Source organism: Bufo gargarizans, chromosome 2 (assembly GCF_014858855.1).
Source record: "Bufo gargarizans isolate SCDJY-AF-19 chromosome 2, ASM1485885v1, whole genome shotgun sequence".
In the NCBI taxonomy this organism is placed as follows: Eukaryota; Metazoa; Chordata; class Amphibia; order Anura; family Bufonidae; genus Bufo; species Bufo gargarizans.
The window spans coordinates 466,048,875-466,072,152 of record NC_058081.1 but is presented as its reverse complement, the minus strand read 5'-3'; the positions used below and the strand labels follow the sequence as shown (position 1 = coordinate 466,072,152).

General features: G+C 35.8%; 1 protein-coding gene across 2 annotated transcripts in view; it reads right to left on the bottom strand.

Moving 5' to 3' along the window:
• Positions 1-10,001: 10,001 nt before the first annotated feature.
• Positions 10,002-23,278, bottom strand: part of GABRB2 (gamma-aminobutyric acid type A receptor subunit beta2) — a 532,994-nt gene continuing 519,717 nt past the window's right edge. Inside the window, exons 8-9 of one of the 2 annotated variants that reach the window (XM_044277835.1) lie at positions 21,980-22,225; positions 10,002-10,404 (exon numbers count right to left, since the gene is read on the bottom strand). In XM_044277835.1, coding sequence (XP_044133770.1) covers positions 10,055-10,404; positions 21,980-22,225 — 596 coding nt within the window. In that variant the 3' untranslated portion in view covers positions 10,002-10,054. The remainder of the gene's footprint in view (positions 10,405-21,979; positions 22,226-23,278) is intronic. The other variant, XM_044277836.1, reaches the window with a different exon arrangement.

Below are 23,278 nucleotides of genomic sequence, written 5' to 3'. Positions count from 1 at the left end.
TCCAAATGTTTACCTACCTCCTGATGAGCCTGGTTAGTTACAGGTGAAACGCGTTGAGGTTTGTGTATTGTTTCTTTGAGAAGATAGGTGGCGATCCTATAACCTGGACCACCTTCCACTTTTTTTGTATCTGTGAAATTTGCGATTGGCTTTTTGAGAGGGCAGGTGGCGACCCCGTTTATCTGGACCACCTTCCACTCTCGGTATATCTCTGTTTTAACCGTTATCCTGTATCTAATATTTTTCCCTGGTTAGGGTCGATCTAGGGACTGGACAGTAATAGGTTCAGGGACAGGGAACCTCCACCATCAGGGGGTCACCCTGGGCTGAGCAGATATTAGGGCCTTTAGGGTAAGCGTTGTGTCTGCCCTGCCCTCCTCCAGACCCTGTTTTTGTGGGTTCTCGAACCTATAGGTCTATAGACAGTATCGCGTCACCTTTGAATGTTCTGTGTAGGGGTCGCTACTCCCCTGTCAAAAAGTCAAACCTTTTTGAAATGTAGTACACTTTGTTGGTATATACATACCTATACCAGCACTATCACGATTAATAGGTATTTTTAAAAGTCACTAATTCTACCAAACCATGAAAGTCGCAACACTGTTGTATCTGGCATTTACGTACTCTGTACTTAATTTTACATCAGCTAGGCCTGCGAGCCTATACCTTGGTATCCTGTTACCTACTGTTATACTTTGAAATTTATAATAAAAATATAAATAAAAAAAAATAAAAAAGTCACTAATTCTAAAGCAATGTATTTAAAATTCGTGTGATAATGATATCAGAAAAAATCTAATTATTAGTTAAATTTACTCTGAGCAATCCAAGGCTTACAGGGTATATTTAATAAAATACATCACAATGATTCTTTTAATTTAATTCTTTATTTATATCTTTGAATTCAAGAATTACACACTAGCCAACATTGTTATATATTTACATGCTGCAATTGTCTGCAATAAATTCAAGAAAATATCTTTTATGCACTACTCATTTACAATCATATTTTTGTTCCCCCATTGTTTATGAGGCTAGCAGTCTCTTTTATGAAGATTTATTTTTAATCTAGTTTCTATTAGCTGTGCCTAAACAAACCATTGGAAAAAAAAAACAGAATTATAAGTACATATAAGAAAAATTAAGTTGTAACCTATAATGCAATGAATAATTCTGTTGAAAAAAAAAAAAAAAAAGCTTTGTGGATGTAAACTATTTCCGAATTTTCATAAATAAGATTTCACATTTTTTATGATATTGACAAAAATATAATCTCTTCTTTCCATGCCTGGAAATAACCTGTGTGTGTTTTTACTCATTGCATAAATGGATAATTTACAAGAAGGAGATAATTGTATGGATTTTTTCCAGACAAATTTAAAGTAATAGAAAATGTATAAATAAGTAGACAACTTAAATTGCAGTCATAAAATCATATTATAATGGTTAGTTAAGCAATGCATGGTATCCTCTATCATATGAAAATACACAACAGTGAATAATTAGTATTTTAGACACAAAATAAAATTGCTTAGATATTTATCTGGAAAGAAATTAGATTAATTTCCATTTTGCAAGATCTCATTATTTCCAAATAAGAGTGAGAATGCATATATGGAAGCCCTCATCATTAACACATTTTAAATGCACTATTGCTTTTCATTATATAAGATACAATAAATTACTAGATTTTCTAAAAAAATCTATGAAATCTATCAAATAAAGTAGAATATAGCATATTGGGGAAGATTATCAAATCTTTAAAGTGTATTGGTCAATTTTTACAACATTTACAAAATGTTACAGGTTTTGTTATACATCACAAGCAAATCGAATACTATAGTATGTGCCTCACCAGACCTTGGCCCAAAGTCCATAGATGGCAAAAAATTTGAAACTGTTGCTAATACAGGGCACTTATTAATATATTGTGGTTGTCCATATTGCCTCATTTGCTTGCTTGATTAATTCTTCCATTGCATTATACATAGCTCCTTTCCAGATGTTACCACCACTGTTGCAATGCAGATATGAGGTGGCCGGGATGGGACCTACTGTGCATGTTGTGAGTATGTGCGCTCCCGTGGTTCAGCTCACCAGAGAGGCTGGAGGTTTTTCCTATAGTGTGCAAGCACAGCTATCGCTGCTGGATTGCAGGGTGGTAATAACTTCTGTATAATGTGATTGAAAAATGAATTCAGCCAGAAAAAGGGGAAATATGGCAAATCACAACACATGAGTAAGTGCCTTGTATTAACTTTCTCTACATGATAAACGCCATTTGCTGAAGTAAAACGCCTTTAATGGTCTTTCTAAAAAATATTAGGATATTAAACTAAATTAATGAACATTACTTTATGGTAACATAAAAGTACAATTTGGAAATATTTTACTTCCACAAAACAGCTTAATTACATGGATATTTTGAGATAGAAAAGTGTATATATGTTAATGAAAATTATTATCGTAAAGATTCATGCAAATACAACATAAAAAGTCGGTGGGTAAAAAGTTGTGAGCTTAAAAGTTTCCATCTTGTTACATCCTAAACTTAATTACAAAGAACAAATAAAACTGCTGCTAACTGTTCATATATTATTTGAAACTAGCTGAAAAATATGGAAGCAAATAAAGAGATTAAAAACATTAATTTTGACCCTTAGTTTTCATATTATTTTATTTAATGTTTTTATTATGTTACCTCCAGATGTTAGCTATAAATTAAGAACATTTTGATTTAGTTATTTTGTTTTAGTTGTGTAATTTTGGTGCATGGTGTTTTTGTTTTTTCAATTGCAGCATGCTGTGGCTATGGAATTATTTTCCCCCTACACTCTTATAGTAAATAAAAAGCTTTAAAAATGTGTGGACCAAAAAAAATAAAAGCTACTAAAACAATTATTGTAAAAAAAAAAAAATACAACATGTAACAAGATTAAAATACATGAATTTTACAGAAATGTTAACAAAAAAAGCCAAACCAAATTTGGCAGGTGAAGAAAGCCTGTAAAAATGGCATAAATAGATTATTTTGCATATTTCAATGGGAATCTTTTAGGCTCACAGTTTGGTCAGCTAATAACCACTGGCATACATTAGGTATGAATGACAGAACTGTTATTTTATAGACAAGTTAACATTGCCAGCATCAGAGTGGGTTTAACTTGAAGTAAAAAATAACGTGTGCCTTTATAATAACATTTCAGTTATAATAAAAAGAACAACAAAAAAAAAGCTAAGTACTAAACCAAAGCATTTTAGGCAAACCAAAGTTGAAAACACAAAACCATTACCCAATAAATGAAAGCGCTTTTCATTATTTACAATTAAGCTAGAACACTTTAACTGTACTACAGTAGATTTTGCCTTGCCAGTAGGTACAAATAAGAATTTAAAAATGTCTTTAGAAATCTCTGATAATATTTACAAATGGTCAGCATAAATGGATGCCCACATCGTATGACCTATATACATATAGCAAAATGTAATGCATCACTACATTTACAGTCTATCATCATATATATATATATATATATATATATATGTACTATAGAATACTTTTACCTAGTTTCTAAAAATCTTCATAGTTTTGCTTCTGGTAGTTCAAGAAGTTTAATGTATTGTTTATTTCACTGCTTATCAGCATTGTTATAAAAATAGGAAATAAACAAGCAATGAATAAACTATTCTAACGAATGATGGAATTAAATTCCTATAATCCTACAAGGTTTCTTGTTTTTGCATTTTTAATTAACTCTATGTAGAATGCCCAATTTGCAAGACATGATTAACAGATTTATTTTTTACCCTTATATCACAACCCAAAATGTTCCTGTATATTTTAGTCATATAAAACTATTGTTTATTAGCTTATTCCTGTGATCAGCCTTTATTTTAATACATATACACACACTTTAAATTTTTATATTATTTACCTAGCTACATTTCAAGTACTAGAGTAGTAATTGAGATGTGACATTGAATTTCATGCCCTTTTGGAACTGTATACAAATTAATCATGATTGTTCTATGGGGTCAGAGTAATATGCAATGATCTCTTTGCTGCTATGTAGTTTGTGCTTTTATTTATTTATTTATAAATTAACTAAATAAAATAAAAAAATTATATATATATATATATATATATATATATATAATGTAGAAAATCCGCAGCACTCCTTGAAGTATAGAAAAAATGTGTAGTTTTATTCACACATGTCAAATTTGACATGTGTGAATAAAACTACACATTTTTTCTATACTTCAAGGAGTGCTGCGGATTTTCTACATTGTTTCACGTCTCGAATCGAGGGACCACCGCTGGCACCACACAGCTACGGCTGAGTAAAACGACAGGAGTGCTGCCTGAAACTTCTTTTATGTATATATATATATATATATAAAATGTAAAATGTATTTTTATCATTTTATAGTCTCTTTTAGACATTGTAAAATAATTTAACCAGTAATACCCTGCTTTTTTATTAAATATAAAAAAAAATCATGAAAACACAGACACATGATGATTGGATTTATAAATCAGGAAATGTGTACTATCATACTTGCTAGCAGTCATTTACAATAAGTATTTATACAGACACATCTCAAAGATTTCTTTAAAGCTTTACCATAAAATAAGTCAATAGTGAAACTCTACTTTTGGAAAGGTCATCAGCACATTGCTCTGCACCATGTTGCAAACCTGCTGAACACTGGATATTTTAATCTCAGCCACTGACCTTGCAATAAAAACACCTTATTTGCTGGATTGTCTGACTGAACAACATTTGTGTTAACATTGTATTGGCAATGTATTTTTTTCAGTATGTGTTGTTTTGCTTGAATAGTTTGTGAAACAGTACGTGACAGTACATGTCTCCTCTATAATATGGCTGTATCTTTTTTCTCTAGATTTCCATAGATCCAACTTGTAGAGCGCCACCAAACAAAACTATTTCAATTTTCAATGGAAATCCTAGTCCTTGATCTTTAAATAGACACTACAGATTAATTTAAAGACTGACACATACCAAAGTATTTTAAGATCTACTATAGTTCTATACATTGATAAATTGGATTTACTTTTAATAACCTCAGATCACCCATATGAGTGCATTTTAGTTCCATACAGAGGTTTTTAATGGAAAAAGGAAGCATTACTCACACCCACCAATTTCCTATTGTTGCAATTTCAACTTTTCTCCAGTCTCTGCTGCTCTCCACTTTCCAATATTGGATAGACACTGTAAATGCAAGGAAATACGAGCAAGCCTTTCCTGGCATTGCCTGTGTCAAGCTGAGATCAGGTAGTGGCCAGAGCAACAGGAAAGCAGCAGCACAAATCGTGGAGGTGAGTAATGCTTATTTTTACCTTTTTTTAGCATTGTCTGGCTCATTTTTCAAATATCTCCACAGAAAAACAAAACAAAAAACAAAACATTAAGTTGTATGTTTAAAGTGCAAAAAATGAAACTTGAGGAATGCTTCATTTGGCACTGTAGGGTATAGGGTATTTCTGTGATATGACTATGCATGGAGCACCAGGCAGTGACAAACAAAGTGACACAAGGACTAACTATGTGGCACATAAAACCTCTATATGTAGCCCTAGAGCCTTTATCTTATTGGGATAATGATTTTATGTTTTCAGCCCCTAATAATATGTTTATGGAAGCCATCAATTTCTGACTGAGATACTATATATTACAACTGAGAGCTACAAAAATATATTAAATATATATAAATCAAAATATTGCAAAAATGTTATTGGATCATTGCAAATTCATAAGCTGACTGAATGACTATTATTTAAATGACTGACCAAAATGGATTGTCATGTATGTGTAGACGACAGGATATCTTTAATTTTATTAATTTTATTTATGAATGACATTCAGTTAAGCATCCATAAATATACTATATGCATGATATGTTGTTGTTTGTTATAAAGTAACCATAATATTAGGTTAAAAAAAAAAAAAAAATTTATATATATATATATATTTTTTTTTTCTTTTATATATATATATATATATATATATATAAATAATTAATAATAATAATTATTATTATTATTACTAATATAATAACGGAATTAGGTATCATACATTATATTGCAAAGATGCCTATGAAATAATTAATATATATTAAATGATTCTAATTAAATTCTAAAATGGGAGATTGGATGCAGAACATCATAGAAGTTATTTTTATAAAATTAAAACATAAAATAATAAATATATAAATCACCTAACAATAGATTTTACTTAATAAAATATACAAATATGGTTTATGTAGAAGTAAAAATATAGCCTGATATAGTGTTTCCTTTGATTCTATTTCCTTTAATGGAAGAAGCTGAAATGAAGCTAATGCATGTTTAAAGGTGATTCTGAATCTTGAAGCTCTTGAATAATAAATTTGTTACAAAATGTACTCTATGCACAGAGCCCTGCTATAATTCTAGCATGCAAAATGTAAGGAGCTGATACAGTCCCTTATCTTAATAAAGCAGGCAAAGCTGATAAATGTGGCACTTGGTTAAGGAAATAAATTAGCTACAACATGTACATTCTATGAATGAGTTTACATTCTGCCTTTTTACTTATGGTAATTCTAAGTTCACATTCTAGTTTACAGTGAATACATGCAGTCCATGAACAGTATGATTCTCAAGCATTTTACAATACAAGTCAATATTTCATATTTCATATTTAATAAAGAAGTCGGCAATAAGCTGTTTAACTTTGAAATAATCTTTAGAATACCATGACCAAAAGCTACAATTTAATTTGTAGAACATGAGCTACATAATTTGACTAGTAGTAAATCTTTTTGATAAGGTCATAGTCATATACTACTCAAATTTATTGCAACTGTTTATAATCTTATTTGTTCTTCCATTTGCGTTTTCATTCAGAAGAAACCATGATCTGACATTTCTGCTTGCCATAGTATAAAAGACTGTAACTAAAATGATTTAGCTTTTAACACTGGTTTTAATGCCATAGCTAACATATTCAAATGGTGAATTTTAGGTATTTTTATACCTTGTTTATATACATTTGGCACATATGCTGTGAGAAAATATTTGCACCAAACTCATGACCCTGAGTATTCAACTACATGTCATACACTTACTTTTGTAGTACACACTTTTTTTTTTTTTTAGCAAGATCCCTGTACTAAAATATAATTGTGTAGTTGGGCACAGTACACCCTATGTCTTATATATTCAGAATATATGTCAGTTGCCCCACAAATTTGCTTTTAATGATTCTCTAATTGATCAACATTATTCTTCATTAACAATATTCTTCATTAACAACCAGTTCTGGTTCTTATTTTTTTCGTGATTCTTTACTGTTCAGCACCTAATGTCTAATTTCTTAGGATCCCCATAGGAGGATCCACCCTTCATTTATACAAAACATATGTGTGATCAGTCTTATATATTTAGCATATACTATATATATAATTTCTATGACTGATTCTCTAAAATAATTCTTTAACATTATTCTTCATTAACAACCAGTGCTATTTTTATATATGTTTTTTATTGATTATTTACTGTTCAGCACCATATGGTCAACTAATTTCTTAAGCTCACCACAGGAGAATCCACCCTTCATTGATACAAAACATAGATGTGATCACTCTTAAATCTCCAAGAGTTTGTGTAGGCATCTCTACTGTATGCATGAACTTTTAATTAAATTGCATATTTTGGTGTTATCACTACATGCACACAACATTATCAGTGAGGTCAAATCGGTAATCTATGGTTCAACCCATTGCAAACAGACTAATGGTGGCAAATTCTTGGCTCATCATTTCCAAGTGGTGTTGTCTTCTGCTGTACCACTGAGTCCTATTATTTTGTCAGAGTCTGGGACCCACAGTGAGATACTCAGATAGGTAATTACTAGTCTCCTATTATTTCTGATTGTCTTCAAGCAGAGAGCATCCTAACTTCAATTACTGAAAGCTAGGTTTGAAGGTTAGACAGCCAAACATAGTCCTTGAAGTCTTTTTAGTGGCCTACCATTTTGAACAATATTTATGGATTGTTTATGATATATGGCTTGTAGAACATTTACATCCATTTTCATGTATATATAAATGAACTAAAAATAATGTACTAAAAATGTTCTCCCTCTGTGATAATACATTATATTCATTATAATTATAATGGGTATTTACAGCATACAGACTATATAACTTTCCTAAATAAATTGCCATCAGGCAGTAATTTTTGGTATATATTTTTGATAAGGAATAATAATAAAGTGTATACATGGAAAACAATTAGCAGTGTGGTAGATTTTGGTCACTGGTATTGAAAAGAAAGTCAATAAGAGGCATTTTTTTAAGTTTATGAATGTACAAAAGCAAAAAGAAATCAATACTGGAAGTTAAATATCTGCTAGAGCAAATGCATTTTGTAAGCGTAGATATGACATTTTTCTGGAGAAAAGATTCAACAATGAACCTAATGAAGGAAAAGTTAATGTTGAAAGTGCAACAATAAATGTGAATTCACCAGCAGTCGCAAGGGCCCTTCATCACAATTATGGTGCTAACCAGCATTTATATATGTTGTTATAGTGATGCTTCTGTCAGTCTTTTTGTACTACACAACCTTTTTCTTTTTGTCAAACACATTTTATTAAAATTAAGGCATTGTGGCCTTATGACTTGAAAAAAGACCAGCCTTATGCCTCATTCACACATCAGTGTTTCGGTCAGTGATTTCCATTAGTGATTGTGAGCCAAAACCAGGTGCAGCTCTAGACACAGAACAGAGGCAGATCTTACCCTTATAATTTATGTCTTTGGAGACTTCAATCCTGGTTTTGGCTCTTTTGGCTCACTTATGGAAATCACTGACCAAAACACTGATGTGTGTATGACGCTTTATTCTGCTAAACCCTGGTAAGAAACAGCAACATACAAACATATGTTGATCTGAAAACTGTATCTGAAGATGAATCATATTTCACAAAAGTATATGTTGCTTTCTTTTTACCAATATGAAAAAAAAAATTGGATTGGATGCTGCTTATTATTTGATAATATTGTTCTATCAATGCAGGAAAACATTTATAAAACTCCTTCTGTAGGATGTTTTTGCTGCATTAATACTGAATGGTTTTCTATCTGACTGTACTACTATGATTGTAAATGTACATTTCATATCTTCTTACAGTATGTATCATTATTCATTAACGGCCTATGCAACATTTATTAGACAAATGGAATCTCCACTTGATTCCTATTGAGTCATAGAATACCTGTGCATATGGGTAACAATGAATACAGGTCTCATTGAAAGAGTAACTTCTGCATCTTCATGTAAGATTCACCATCATAACTGCATGTATTAACAAGAGCTGCTTTATCCAAAAAGATCAATTATCCATATGGGAGCAAGAGCTATATATAGGTGATTGAGAGGCACCAATCAAACCAGGACAGTGGTGCCTATAGGAGCCCAAAGACCCCTCAGTCATATAAGAAGCATGAGTAATATACATTGTACTTGGTCCATTTTTGATTTGTTTCATTAGCCCATGAGTTTCAAGTTCCATCTACATATGTATCTTTCCTTGCCAGAAAATAAAAATAGCAAATGCTGACTTCATTTTGTCTGTATCTCAAATACCTTTAGTTGTTTCAAAGGTGTTTCCTTTCCTTCCACAGCTATTGCATTTTCAGTGGGAATGTCTTCAAAGGCATCATTCAGACCATGCAATGTGTGGATGAGCCTGGATTTTACCAGTTGCTTTAACATGTCACTTCAATGCACTTGTGTGTACACCAGAAAAAGTGTTATTACATATATAAAGTAATGTTAACATACAAAAAGAAAATGGAAGGTTGTAGTTGTAATGAGTCTATAATGGATCTTAAACAGCATACAGTAGGATGGTAAGTGCCAGCAACTAAGGTGTTTTAAAATAGCTTTTGTCCTGAATGTTATTTTCTAAGTTCCACTTCCGGTTTCACACATAATCTGAACAGACATCCAGTTTTTGTCTATGGCTTTTTAGTCTTAGTTCACATAATAAAGCCAGTAGACTACATTGAAGAATCCAAAAACTACTGGAAAAATCATGCGTGACCATCTGTCTATAGCGTTTACATCAGTCAAATCAGGAATGGTTATTTTCAACTGAGATGCACGTCTCCTTAATCTGCTTTTTTTTTGAACATGTCGTTCTAAGGCATTCCGTCCAAAGCTGTGTCGTGGTAATCCAGCTTTCCGATACTGGATACTGGAGGTATCATAGGCAAGCATAGTGCTTCTTGGATCACCAAGCCCCATTACAGCTTCTGATGCTGCCATCTCATTTTTAATTTCAAGTGTGCTTAGTAAAATATTTTCATGTGGATCCATCTGTAAGTAAGAAGAAAAGTAGATTATTTTCAAGACTGCTCCATATGGGTTATTTTATACAATATTTATTTTTCTTAATATGGTATTACATTTCTATTAATTTAGTATGATTTTGTGAATATATTTCAACTTTAAATAGTATATTTTGAGAGCTGGTAACTTTTGCTATTACTTGGTTGAAGATTTTTTTTTATTATTCAAAATCTTACCAGTGTACTAGATGTCTTTCCTTTAATGGGATTTAACGGTGAGCTGCCATATTCTATTAGAAAATTTTAAAAAGCTAATTTTTAATGAATACAAAAAAAGAAAGAAAATAAATGCTGTCAATCAAACTGGGAAAATACATCAATGAAGGGATACTTTAAGAAATGTATGAAAGTTAAAAATACATGACTGTATGATGCATGCACTTGATCTGTAATTTTTTTTTACTACACGTCCTTATAACTAATATGTTTAATTTTTAATACAAACATTTTAAATACATTATTTTTATAAACCCAGGAGTAAACTTGAGTCCTAGGTGCCTTTGCCTACCAAATTTAAGGTGGATTAAATAATCTCTATCATTCCAATTTGTCCATCCCCTTTAAAACTTAAATATATATATTTTTTCAACCATTGTATTTGAGTAATTATCTCTGTCTTATAACCATCAAGCTTTATATGTTGGCATTACTCAAAAGTGAACTTTTCCATTTTTGTTGTAGTATTTAAAAAAAAAGTTAAATATGAAAAGTATAAAAATGTGGATTTGACTTTCAAAATCAATGAATACCAGAAATCCCCTATGAAGTTTCAACAGATAAGAACAGATATGAACTGGTCTTATCAAAGAATAACCATAAAAATTATCATCACAGTTGGGAGAAATTACATGGAGCATGAGAGTAAACATCAAGCTTTATCCATTCTTCCCATATAAATCACACATTTTTCGCCACAGTAGTAACTGGTGGCTAAACCAGCATTTGGATCCCAAACAATTCTTGGGATTAGTGTCGAACAAATCAAAGTGAAACCAATTGACTTTTGATCCAAATTTTAATTTTTGTTTGAATGGTGGTAAAAAAAAAAAAAAATACCTCATCCACGTCATGGCCATTTTGATTGAACAAATCACCAAATCTCTTATGCGCTGATATGTGACGTCACTATGTTACCATGCTGGCTGAGTGCATCACATCAGCGAATGCGAAAATTGGCATATTTCTTCAATCATAGCTGCAACAGCCTCTCTGCAAGTAAATGGATGAGGTGAGTATGTATTTTTCATTTTTAACCCCTGATTAACCCCTGAAAGGCCTCAATGTTACTGTCAGATGCCACAATCAAGACTTCATTGCATCTAAGGAGTTCAATGATGGGGGTGACTCAAATGCGGTTACCCGTCATTAGACCCGCTAAAAAAAATGGAATGCAATTTGTGACAAATTAGTAAAAAAATCGTATTTCTTTGTGAACTTCGGCGAAACAGTCATATCAAACTTTTGGTAACTTTGCAAATCTCTGCTTGGGATAGGTGGTAAATGTTAATGGTTAACACTTCTTCAAGACATATGTGAAATAATATGAATGCAGCTATAGATGTTTTGTATTCAGTGCAGTGATACAGCGCAGAGCAAGCGAGAGTATCAGAGCATGAAAAGTCTCAGAAGGGCTGCCAGGATGAATAAGGGGTTATGTACGGGTTCAGCTCTGAACTCGGACAACCCCTTGAAGCCTGCTTTTTCTTTGTCAGGTTGTGTCAAATTTATAAAGTGGTGTACGGTAAAAAATATATTTGGAGCAATTTCAATGTGGCATATGCCTATTTCTGTATAGTTTAGTGCTCTCATTAAGAGAAACAAAATAAGAGTATTGCAGGTTTAATGACTTTTAATGGATAACAAAAATAGAAGTAATGATGTTACATAGCGAGCTTTCGAGACATCACCAGTCTCTTCATCAGGCGTACTACAAGAATATATGAAGAAACAGCAATATATATATACAATAAGAACAGAGGCATGGGGGAAATGAATGGACATTTGAAAAAAAAATATTAAAGATCTTGAGAATGAGTCCTTAATTATCTTACAGATAAGGGGTGTGAAAGTTTTCTAGTCTCTAAATTGATATCTCAGAGACCTGGTGCCCCGACTATTTGCATTTCTGTAGCCCAGTACACAATGTAGAACACATGACATTTCTCATATTAAAAGGTAACTTCAAATCCCAAAAAGCTAGAATTTGGGAATACAAATTTATAACACTGCTTGACACTTTGAATACTGGACTGAATTTTTCCCCGGGATTTATGACACACTACACGATCTAAAGAGTCTTCTATAGACATAGTCGGGCACCAGGTCTCTGAGATAACATCAATTTAGAGACCATAAAACTTTCACACCCCTTATCTGTAAGATAATTAAGGACTCATTCTCAAGATCTTTAATATGTTGTTATGTTTTTTTTTTTTTCAAATGTCCATTCATTCCCCCCATGCCTCTGTTCTTATTGTAAATATATTGCTGTTTCTTCATATATTCCTGTAGTACGCCTGATGAAGAGACTGGTGATGTCTTGAAAGCTCGCTATGTAACATCATTACTTCTATTTTTGTTAGCCATTAAAAGGTATCAAACCTGCAATACTCATAGGCTACTTTCACACTAGCGTTCGATCGGATCCGTTCTGAACGGATCCGATCATATTAATGCAGACGGAGGCTCTGTTCAGTACGGATCCGTCTGCATTAATAACTTAGAAAAAATTCTAAGTGTGAAAGCAGCCTGAGCGGATCCGTTCAGACTTTCAATGTAAAGTCAATGGGGGACGGATCCGCTTGAAGATTGAGCCATAGGGTGACATCTTCAAGCAGAACCGTTCCCATTGACTTACATTGTAAGTCTGAACGGATCCGCTCGCCTCCGCACGGCCAGGCGGACAGCTGAACGCTGCAAGCAGCGTTCAGCTGTCCGCCTGTCCGTGCGGAGGCGAGCGGAGCGGAGGCTGAACGCCGCCAGACTGATGCAGTCTGAGCGGATCCGCTCCATTCAGACTGCATCAGGGCTGGACGGAGGCGTTCGGGTCCGCTCGTGAGCTCCTTCAAACGGAGCTCACGAGCGGACCGACGAACGCTAGTGTGAAAGGAGCCTTATTTTGTTTCTCTTAATGAGAGCACTAAACTATTTTTCTATTGGCTAACACGGTAGCAGGCTTTTTCCTATTTCTGTATAAGTACAGTCATGGCCAAAAGTTTTGAGAATGACACAAATATTAGTTTTCACAAAGTTTGCTGCTAAACTGCTTTTAGATCTTTGTTACAGTTGTTTCTGTGATGTAGTGAAATATAATTACAAACACTTCATACATTTCAAAGGCTTTTATCAACAATTACATGACATTTATGCAAAGAGTCAGTATTTGCAGTGTTGGCCCTTCTTTTTCAGGACCTCTGCAATTCAACTGGGCATGCTCTCAATCAACTTCTGGGCCAATTCCTGACTGATAGCAATCCACTCTTTCATAATCACTTCTTGGAGTTTGTCAGAATTAGTGGGTTTTTGTTTGTCCACCCGCCTCTTGAGGATTGACCAGAAGTTCTCAATGGGATTAAGATCTGGGGAGTTTCCAGGCCATGGACCCAAAATGTCAAAGTTTTGGTCCCCAAGCCACTTAGTTATCACTTTTGCCTTATGGCACGGTGGTCCATCGTGCTGGAAAATGCATTGTTCTTCACCATACTGTTGTTGGATTGTTGAAAGAAGTTGCTGTTGTAGGGTGTTTTGGTACCATTCTTTATTAATGGCTGTGTTTTGGGGCAAAATTGTGAGTGAGCTCACTCCCTTGGATAAGAAGCAACCCCACACATGAATGGTCTCAGGATGCTTTACTGTTGGCATGACACAGGACTGATGGTAGCGCTCACCTTTTCTTCTCCGGACAAGCCTTTTTCCTGATGCCCCAAACAATCGGAAAGAGGCTTCATCGGAGAATATGACTTTGCCCCAGTCCTCAGCAGTTCATTCACCATATTTTCTGCAAAAAATCAATCAGTTTTTTTTCTAGAGAAGTGGCTTCTTTGCTGCTCTTCTTGACACCAGGCCATCTTCCAAAAGTGTTCGCCTCACTGTGCGTGCAGATACGCTCACACCTGCCTGCTGCCATTCCTGAGCAAGCTCTGCACTGGTGGCACTCCGATCCCGCAGCTGAATCCTATTTAGGAGACGATCCTGGCGCTTGCTGGACTTTCTTGGACGCCCTGAAGCCTTCTTAACAAGAATTGAACCTCTTTCCTTGAAGTTCTTGATGATCCTATAAATTGTTGATTGAGGTGCAATCTTAGTAGCCACAATATCCTTGCCTGTGAAGCCATTTTTATGCAACGCAATGATGGCTGCACGCGTTTCTTTGCAGGTCACCATGGTTAACAATGGAAAAACATTGATTTCAAGCATCACCCTCCTTTTAACAGGTCAAGTCTGCCATTTTAACCCAATCAGCCTGACAAAATGATCTCCAGCCTTGTGCTCATCAACCTTCTCACCTGAGTTAACAAGACGATTACTGAAATGATCTCAGCAGGTCCTTTAATGACAGCAATTAAATGCAATGGAAAGGTTTTTTGGGATTAAGTTAATTTTCATAGCAAAGAAGGACTATGCAATTCATCTGATCACTCTTCATAACATTCTGGAGTATATGCAAATTGCTATTACATAGTAACATAGTACATAAGGCCGAAAAAAGACATTTGTCCATCCAGTTCGGCCTGTTATCCTGCAAGTTGATCCAGAGGAAGGCAAAAAAAAAAAAAACTGTGAGGTAGAAGCCAATTTTCCCCACTTTAGGGGAATAAAAAATTCCTTCCCGACTCCAATCAGGCAATCAGAATAACTCCCTGGATCAACGACCCCTCTCTAGTAGCTATAGCCTGTAATATTATTAAGCTCCAGAAATACATCCAGGCCCCTCTTAAATTCCTTTATTGTACTTACCATCACCACCTCCTCAGGCAGAGAGTTCCATAATCTCACTGCTCTTACAGTAAAGAATCCTATTCTATGTTTGTGTACAAACCTTCTTTCCTCCAGAGGCAGAGGATGTCCCCTCGTCACAGTCACAGTCCTGGGGATAAATAGATGATGGTATAGATCTCTGTACTAACCCCTGATATATTTATACATATTCACACATATGAATTAGATCTCCCCTCAGTCGTCTTTTTTCTAAAGTGGATAGCCCTAATTTTAATAATCTTTCAGGGTACTGTAGTTGCTCCATTCCAGTTATTACTTTAGATGCCCTCCTCTGGACCTTCTCCAGCTCTGCTATGTCTGCCTTGTTTACAGGAGCCCAGAACTGTACACAGTACTCCATGTGTGGTCTGACTAGCGATTTGTAAAGTGGTAGGACTATGTTCTTATCACGGGAATCTATGCCCCTTCTGATGCTACCCATTATCTTATTGGCCTTGGCAGCATCTGCCTGACACTGGTTTTTGCAGCTTAGTTTGCTGTTTATTAAAATTCCTAGATCCTTTTCCATGTCAGTGTTACCGAGTGTTTTACCATTTAGTATGTACGGGTGACTTGCATTTTTCCTTCCCATGTGCATAACTTTACATTTATCAGTGTTAAACCTCATCTGCCACTTATCTGCCCAAGCCTCCAATCTATCCAGATCCCTCTGTAGTAGTATACTGTCCTCATCAGTAGAAATAACTTTACACATTTTAGTGTCATCTGCGAAAATTGATACTTTACTATGCAAGCCTTCTACAAGATTATTAATAAATATATTGAAGAGAATAGGGCCCAATACTGACCCCTGAGGTACCCCACTAGTGACAGTTACCCAATATGAGTGTGTACCGTTAATAACCACCCTCTGTTTTCTATCACTGAGCCAGTTACTTACCCACATACAGACGTTTTTTCCCAGTCCGAGCATTCTCATTTTATATACTAACCTTTTATGTGGTACAGTGTTAAATGCTTTGGAGAAGTCCAGATATACGACATCCATTGATACGCCGCTGTCAAGTCTAGAACTTACCTCCTCATAGAAACTGATTAAATTAGTTTGACATGACCAATCCCTCACGAAGCCATGCTGATATGGCGTTATTTGCTTATTTCCGTTGAGATGCTCTAATATAGCATCTCTCAGAAAACCTTCAAACAGTTTACCCACAACAACTTAAGCAGCAACTTTTCCAATTTCCAATATTCATGTAATTCCCAAACCTTTTTGCCACGACTGTACACCAAGGACTTGTCTGGCATGGAGATGCAACTTTATTTTTAACTTTTTTCCACGCCGGCATTACTTGTGACTCTTTTATGCCACAAAACTTACATAGCAGACTTGGATAAATGACCCCCTAAAGGTTTTACTGCAATTACTTTTATTTTCCAGAGATCAGATTGCTTCACCAGTTTTCTAACGTTAGAAACTCTTACTGGGGATATAGATGAAACATTTGCAAACAGAATCCTAAGCAGATACAGTATTTTTTGGTCATAAATGCAGATTTAACTGTGTGAAGTGAATTATTCATCATCTGTGTTGATGAGAACTATAAAGAAGTGATATGCAGTCAGTAGGTCACACTTGTTAGTAGAATATTTAAATATAATTCACTAAAACCCACATGATGATTTGATATAAGAACAATCTGCACTAATTAGACTCAGTAAGAAGTTACAGTATGTACACTAGCTCCTATGTAAGACTATATAAGGATATAATTAGGGATGAGCAAATTTCATGTTCTGAAATTCATTTGCGTTTCGTTTGGTGGTTAAAGCAGAATTTCATTATAGATTCTGTTACCACAAACCATAACGCAAGTCTATGACGGAATGTATAATGGAATGCCTTTAGAGGCATTCCATTATTCATTCCATCTTAATAGAAGTCTATGGCCTGCATAACGGATCTGTCCCATTTCCGTTATGTGGAGAGCACTCCCCTGTATAACAAAAATGGTACGGATCCGTTATGCAGGCCTTAGACTTCTATTATGATTGAATGAATAACGGAATGACTCTAAAGGCATTCTGTTATGCATTCTGTCATAGAATTGCATTATGGTCCGTGGTAACGGAATCCATAATGCAATTCTGTTTTTACCACCAAACGAAGGAATTTTACAACCAAAATATGGAATTCACTCATCTAATATATATAATATATACAGTACAGACCAAAAGTTTGGACACACCTTCTCATTCAAAGTGTTTTCTTTATTTTCATGACTATGAACATTGTAGATTCACACTGAAGGCATCAAAACTATGACTTATCACATGTATAATTATATACATAACAAAAAAGTGTGAAACAACTGAAAATATGTCATATTCTAGGTTCTTCAAAGTAGCCACCTTTTGCTTTGATTACTGCTTTGCACACTCTTGGCATTCTCTTGATGAGCTTCAAGAGGTAGTCACCTGAAATGGTCTTCCAACAGTCTTGAATAAATTCCCAGAGATGCTTAGCACTTGTTGGCCCTTTTGCCTTCACTCTGCGGTCCAGCTCACCCCAAACCATCTCGATTGGGTTCAGGTCCGGTGACTGTGGAGGCCAGGTCATCTGGCGCAGCACACCATAACTCTCCCTCATGGTCAAATAGCCCTTACACAGCCTGGAGGTGTGTTTGGGGTCATTGTCCTGTTGAAAAATAAATGATGGTCCAACTAAACACAAACCGGATGGAATAGCATGCCGCTGCAAGATGCTGTGGTAGCCATGCTGGTTCAGTATGTCTTCAATTTTGAATAAATCCCCAACAGTGTCACCAGCAAAGCACCCCCACACCATCACACCTGCTCCTCCATGCTTCACGGTGGGAACCAGGCATGTAGAGTCCATCCGTTCACCTTTTGACACGGTGGTTGGAACCAAAGATCTCAAATTTGGACTCATCAGACAAAAGCACATATTTCCACTGATCTAATGTCCATTCCTTGTGTTCTTTAGCCAAAACAAGTCTCTTCTGCTTGTTGCCTGTCCTTAGCAGCGGTTTCCTAGCAGATATTCTACCATGAAGGTCTGATTCACACAGTCTCCTCTTAACAGTTGTTCTAGAGATGTGTCTGCTGCTAGAACTCTATGTGGTATTGACCTGGTCTCTAATCTGAGCTGCTGTTAACCTGCGATTTCTGAGGCTGGTGACTCGGATTAACTTATCATCCGCAGCAGAGGTGACTCTTGGTCTTCCTTTCCTGGGGCGGTCCACATGTGAGCCAGTTTCTTTGTAACACTTGATGGTTTTTGCGACTGCACTTTGGGGACACTTTCAAAGTTTTCCCAATTTTTTGGACTGACTGACCTTCATTTCTTAAAGTAATGATGGCCACTCATTTTTCTTTACTTAGCTGTTTTTTTCTTGCCATAATACAAATTCTAACAGTCTATTCAGTAGGACTATCAGCTGTGTATCCACCTGACTTCTCCACAACGCAACTGATGGTCCCAACTCCATTTATAAGGCAAGCAATCCCACTTATTCAACCTGACAGGGCACACCTGTGAAGTGAAAACCATTTCAGGTGACTACCTCTTGAAGCTCATCAAGAGAATGCCAAGAGTGTGCAAAATAGTAATCAAAGCAAAAGGTGGCTACTTTGAAGAACCTAGAATATGACATATTTTCAGTTGTTTCACACTTTTTTGTTATGTATATAATTCCACATGTGTTAATTCATAGTTTTAATGCCTTCAGTGAAAATCTACAATTTTCATAGTCATGCAAATAAAGAAAACTCTTTGAATGAGAAGGTGTGTCAAAACTTTTGGTCTGTACTGTGTATATATATATATATATATATAAATATATATATATACACAGTCGTGGCCAAAAGTTTTGAGAATGACACAAATATTAGTTTTTACAAAGTTTGCTGCTAAACTGCTTTTAGATCTTTGTTTCAGTTGTTTCTGTGATGCAGTGAAATATAATTACACACACTTCATAAGTTTCAAAGACTGTTATTGACAATTAAATGACATTTATGCAAAGAGTCAGTATTTGCAGAGTTGGCCCTTCTTTTTCCAGACCTCTGCAATTCGACTGGGTATGCTCTCAATCAACTTCTGGGCCAATTCCTGACTGATAACAACCCATTCTTTCATAATCACTTCTTGGAGTTTGTCAGCATTAGTGGGTTTTTGTTTGTCCACCCGCCTCTTGAGGATTGACCACAAGTTCTCAATGGGATTAAGATTTGGGGAGTTTCCAGGCCATGGACCCAAAATATCAATGTTTTGGTCCCCGAGCCACTTAGTTATCACTTTTGCCTTATGGCACGGTGCTCCATCGTGCTGGAAAATGCATTGTTCTTCACTAAACAGTTGTTGGACTGTTGTAAGAAGTTGCTGTTGGAGGGTGTTTTGGTACCATTCTTTATTCATGGCTGTGTTTTGCGGCAAAATTGTGAGTGAGCCCACTCCCTTGGATGAGAAGCAACCCCACACATGAATGGTCTCAGGATGCTTTACTGTTGGCCTGACTTTGCCCCAGTCCTCAGCAGTCCATTCACCATATTTTCTGCAGAAGATCAATCTGTCCCTGATGGGGTTTTTTTTGAGAGAAGTGGCTTCTTTGCTGCCCTTCTTGACACTTGGCCATCTTCCAAAAGTCTTTGCCTCACTGTGCGTGCAGATGCCCTCACACCTGCCTGCTGCCATTCCTGAGCAAGCTCTGCACTGGTGTCACTCCGATCCCGCAGCTCAATCCTCTTTAGGAGATGATCCTGGCGCTTGCTGGACTTTCTTGGACGCCCTGAAGCCTTCTTAACCCCCTTAAGGGTATTACCTACTCAGGGGTTAATACAACCCCAAAATGTGTTGTTTCTGAACTAAATCAAGTATTCGTTATCCTATTTCTGGAATCTTCATCCTTGCAGCACCACATACAGCCTTGACAACGTTTATTCACTGACAACTCCGGTGGGTACCATGGTCAGAGAGAGTTCAAGGTCAGCATAGAGCATAATGACAGTAGGTAAGTAGTCCCTTTTCTGTAGGACATTACTTCTATTGTACACTCCTACCCACATGTCCATGCTCTCTTCCCTTCACAGATCTTAACATGGCACCAATCACAATGAAAGCAAAATATCATATAAGGAAACAATCCATAGTCACATTAGATTGCAACCAGTGTGAAAACTATAACTGACATTATAATAGGTCCTTGACAGTAGCTTTTAGATGTTCTACAACTAAAATCACTCCACTAGAGAACAAGAGCTTTATTGCAATGATTTTCACCATCCAGTCAACCTCAAGTCTTCTAACATCTACAGTGAACTAGTAGGCCTTCTGCATGGAATCCACAAAACTTTTGACTCCACATGTCAGTAGGCCCTGCAATTCTTTCAAGCGGATGTGTTCTAAGGACCATAGGAGTGAAAATGAAAGACAGCTAACAGAAGGTGTGATCTAAAAGTAAAGTAGCTTGGGAATTACAAATCAACAACTAACAATAGTTTATTTTACAGGCGTCTACTACCTGCATCCAAGCTGGCTACATATACAGTATGTACCCTGTATGAATAACTACTGTAATATTTTAACAATGAAGCATTCCTAAGAACATCTAACTTACTTATTTTTTTGGTGGCATGACCATTGGGATCTTTACTTTCCAGTGGTCCTCATTTTCTTTGGCTCTAAAGCAATATAAGAGGACTCAAATGTTTCTAAAGGGCTGATATAGATGTTAATGCAAACTATTTTCTAATGGCACTCAATACTTTTTCTTAATAGTGTTTATGAGTGTCATTAGTTTCAGGTCCTGCATGTCTTCTTCAGCTTTGGAATCCATTTGGAGCATTGAAAAATGAAAACCTCTATCAATCCCACAATCTTATCAATCTTTGCTCAGAAAATTAGGGAAATATGCCTTTTGGAAGACACAAATCTCTGATCCAGCCACACAATGGAGTTTGAAGGTAGGTCAGAAATGTATCATAGAAAATCTGTGAAAAACCTTGAAAGCACATTGTGCCATAACTTTGTAGTGAACTAGTTCTGGTTAGATCATAGGAAAGACCTAATTTACACCTCAGGTGACAAGCTACATTATCCTATTTACATTTGTTTTATGTGGCTGTTATTGTGTTTTTCATTTTTATTGAGACTTCAGAGTCTTTCACATCTAGCAAGCACTATTAATTACATAAATACATGCCTAGTGCTCCCAATGCTGACACCAGATAAGTAATTTGTATGTGGATACTCATCCCTGTTTCCTTGCTATGCACCCATAATCTGGCCTACAACATTGAGAGGACTCAAGATAGTTTGTACATAATGGAGAGTACTTCACAGGAAGTTATATTAATGCATTACATGGGACAGTTTCCAGGAACATTGTGGGGAAATGGGTATAATTATCGACATACAAATTCCCCATCTGGTGTCAGTGGCAGCATAAATATACATGTAAAGAAGATTTGTTGCCACTGGAGACTGAAATTTTTCTTCTTGAGAGAGAGAAAATGATTGATACAATGTAAGTCACTGGAAATGTGCAAGATAAATTGATTTAGTTCTGCCCAATCATAGTATTACATACCTTGTTAATTTCTAAACGCATCTGTTCATTGTTAGCACTTGCAGCTCGTTCTGCTGCCTTTTTTTGCCTCTGTGGTCCCCTACCAAAAAATATGTAGTTGACCAATGCATACTCCAGCAAAGCCATAAAGACAAACACAAAACAACCCATCAGGTACATATCAATGGCTTTAACATAAGGGATTTTAGGTAGTGTTTCACGAAGGTGAGTGTTGATGGTGGTCATGGTCAATACAGTTGTGATTCCTAGAAAAGAAGATATCAGATTAGTTATCTGAATCAATCGACTGAATAATTGCCAGAAATGTTTATACCGTAAAAGTGCTTTATACTGTTATTCTCTTCACAGCTAAGGAGCTGGATTAGTAGCTCTGCCGACTGTCACCATCAGGGGCGAACAAACGGCCTGTGAGCCAATCGGGGGCAGAATATTGACATTTCCTTCAGGCTCTGTGCTACTGTATATAAGGGCTCATGTACACGACCGTTGTGTGTTTTGTGGTCCGCATGAACAGCCTTTAATATAACTGCCTATTCTTGTCCGTAAAGCACGGACAAGAATAGGACAGGTTATATTTTTTTTTGTGGGGGCACGGAACGGACCAACGAAAGCGGACAGCACACGGAGCTGCCAAAACTGCGGCTCGGATGCATACCAAAACAATTGCCGTGTGCATGAGGCCTAAAGGACAGACATGTTTCTGAGCTCAGCCTGCCATGTGAGAGGACATGTGTGCAATATATCCTGGCAGACACCAATTACAAACACAAGCCAGACATATTAGGGTGTTACAAGGACAGTTTAGGTAGATTTAATTAATATGTAGAAAAGTTAGGGTTTTATCAGAGAGGGAAAGCATCAGGTCAGTGTGTATGTGTATTTAACAATGAGGGTAGGGCAGTTGTTTGCTAGTAGAAAGCTTCATGTAATGTAATGCAATTTTGCAAGCACAGACGTTATACATTGCCTGCCAAAAACATAATTTTGACCTGTGCATAATTTTTTTTTACACAAATCCAGGCTTCTACAGCTTGTAAGTGGTTTATAGGCTTACTCCCAGAAGCATGCATTTAGCTGAAACCACTGTGCCATTGAATCTTTTAATTTCTAAAAACTAGTTGCTATTTTGGCATTGTGCACAGTTCAGCGCATTTCAGTGTGTCAATACCAGGGTGTTCCTAGAAGGGGATGTTATAATTGCGCTTCTTTTAGTTAATTAAAAAACAGCTGCCATTTTGCTACCAAGCACGTCAGCAAATTGTAATGCATCAATACAAATGTGCATCTCTTTTAATTAT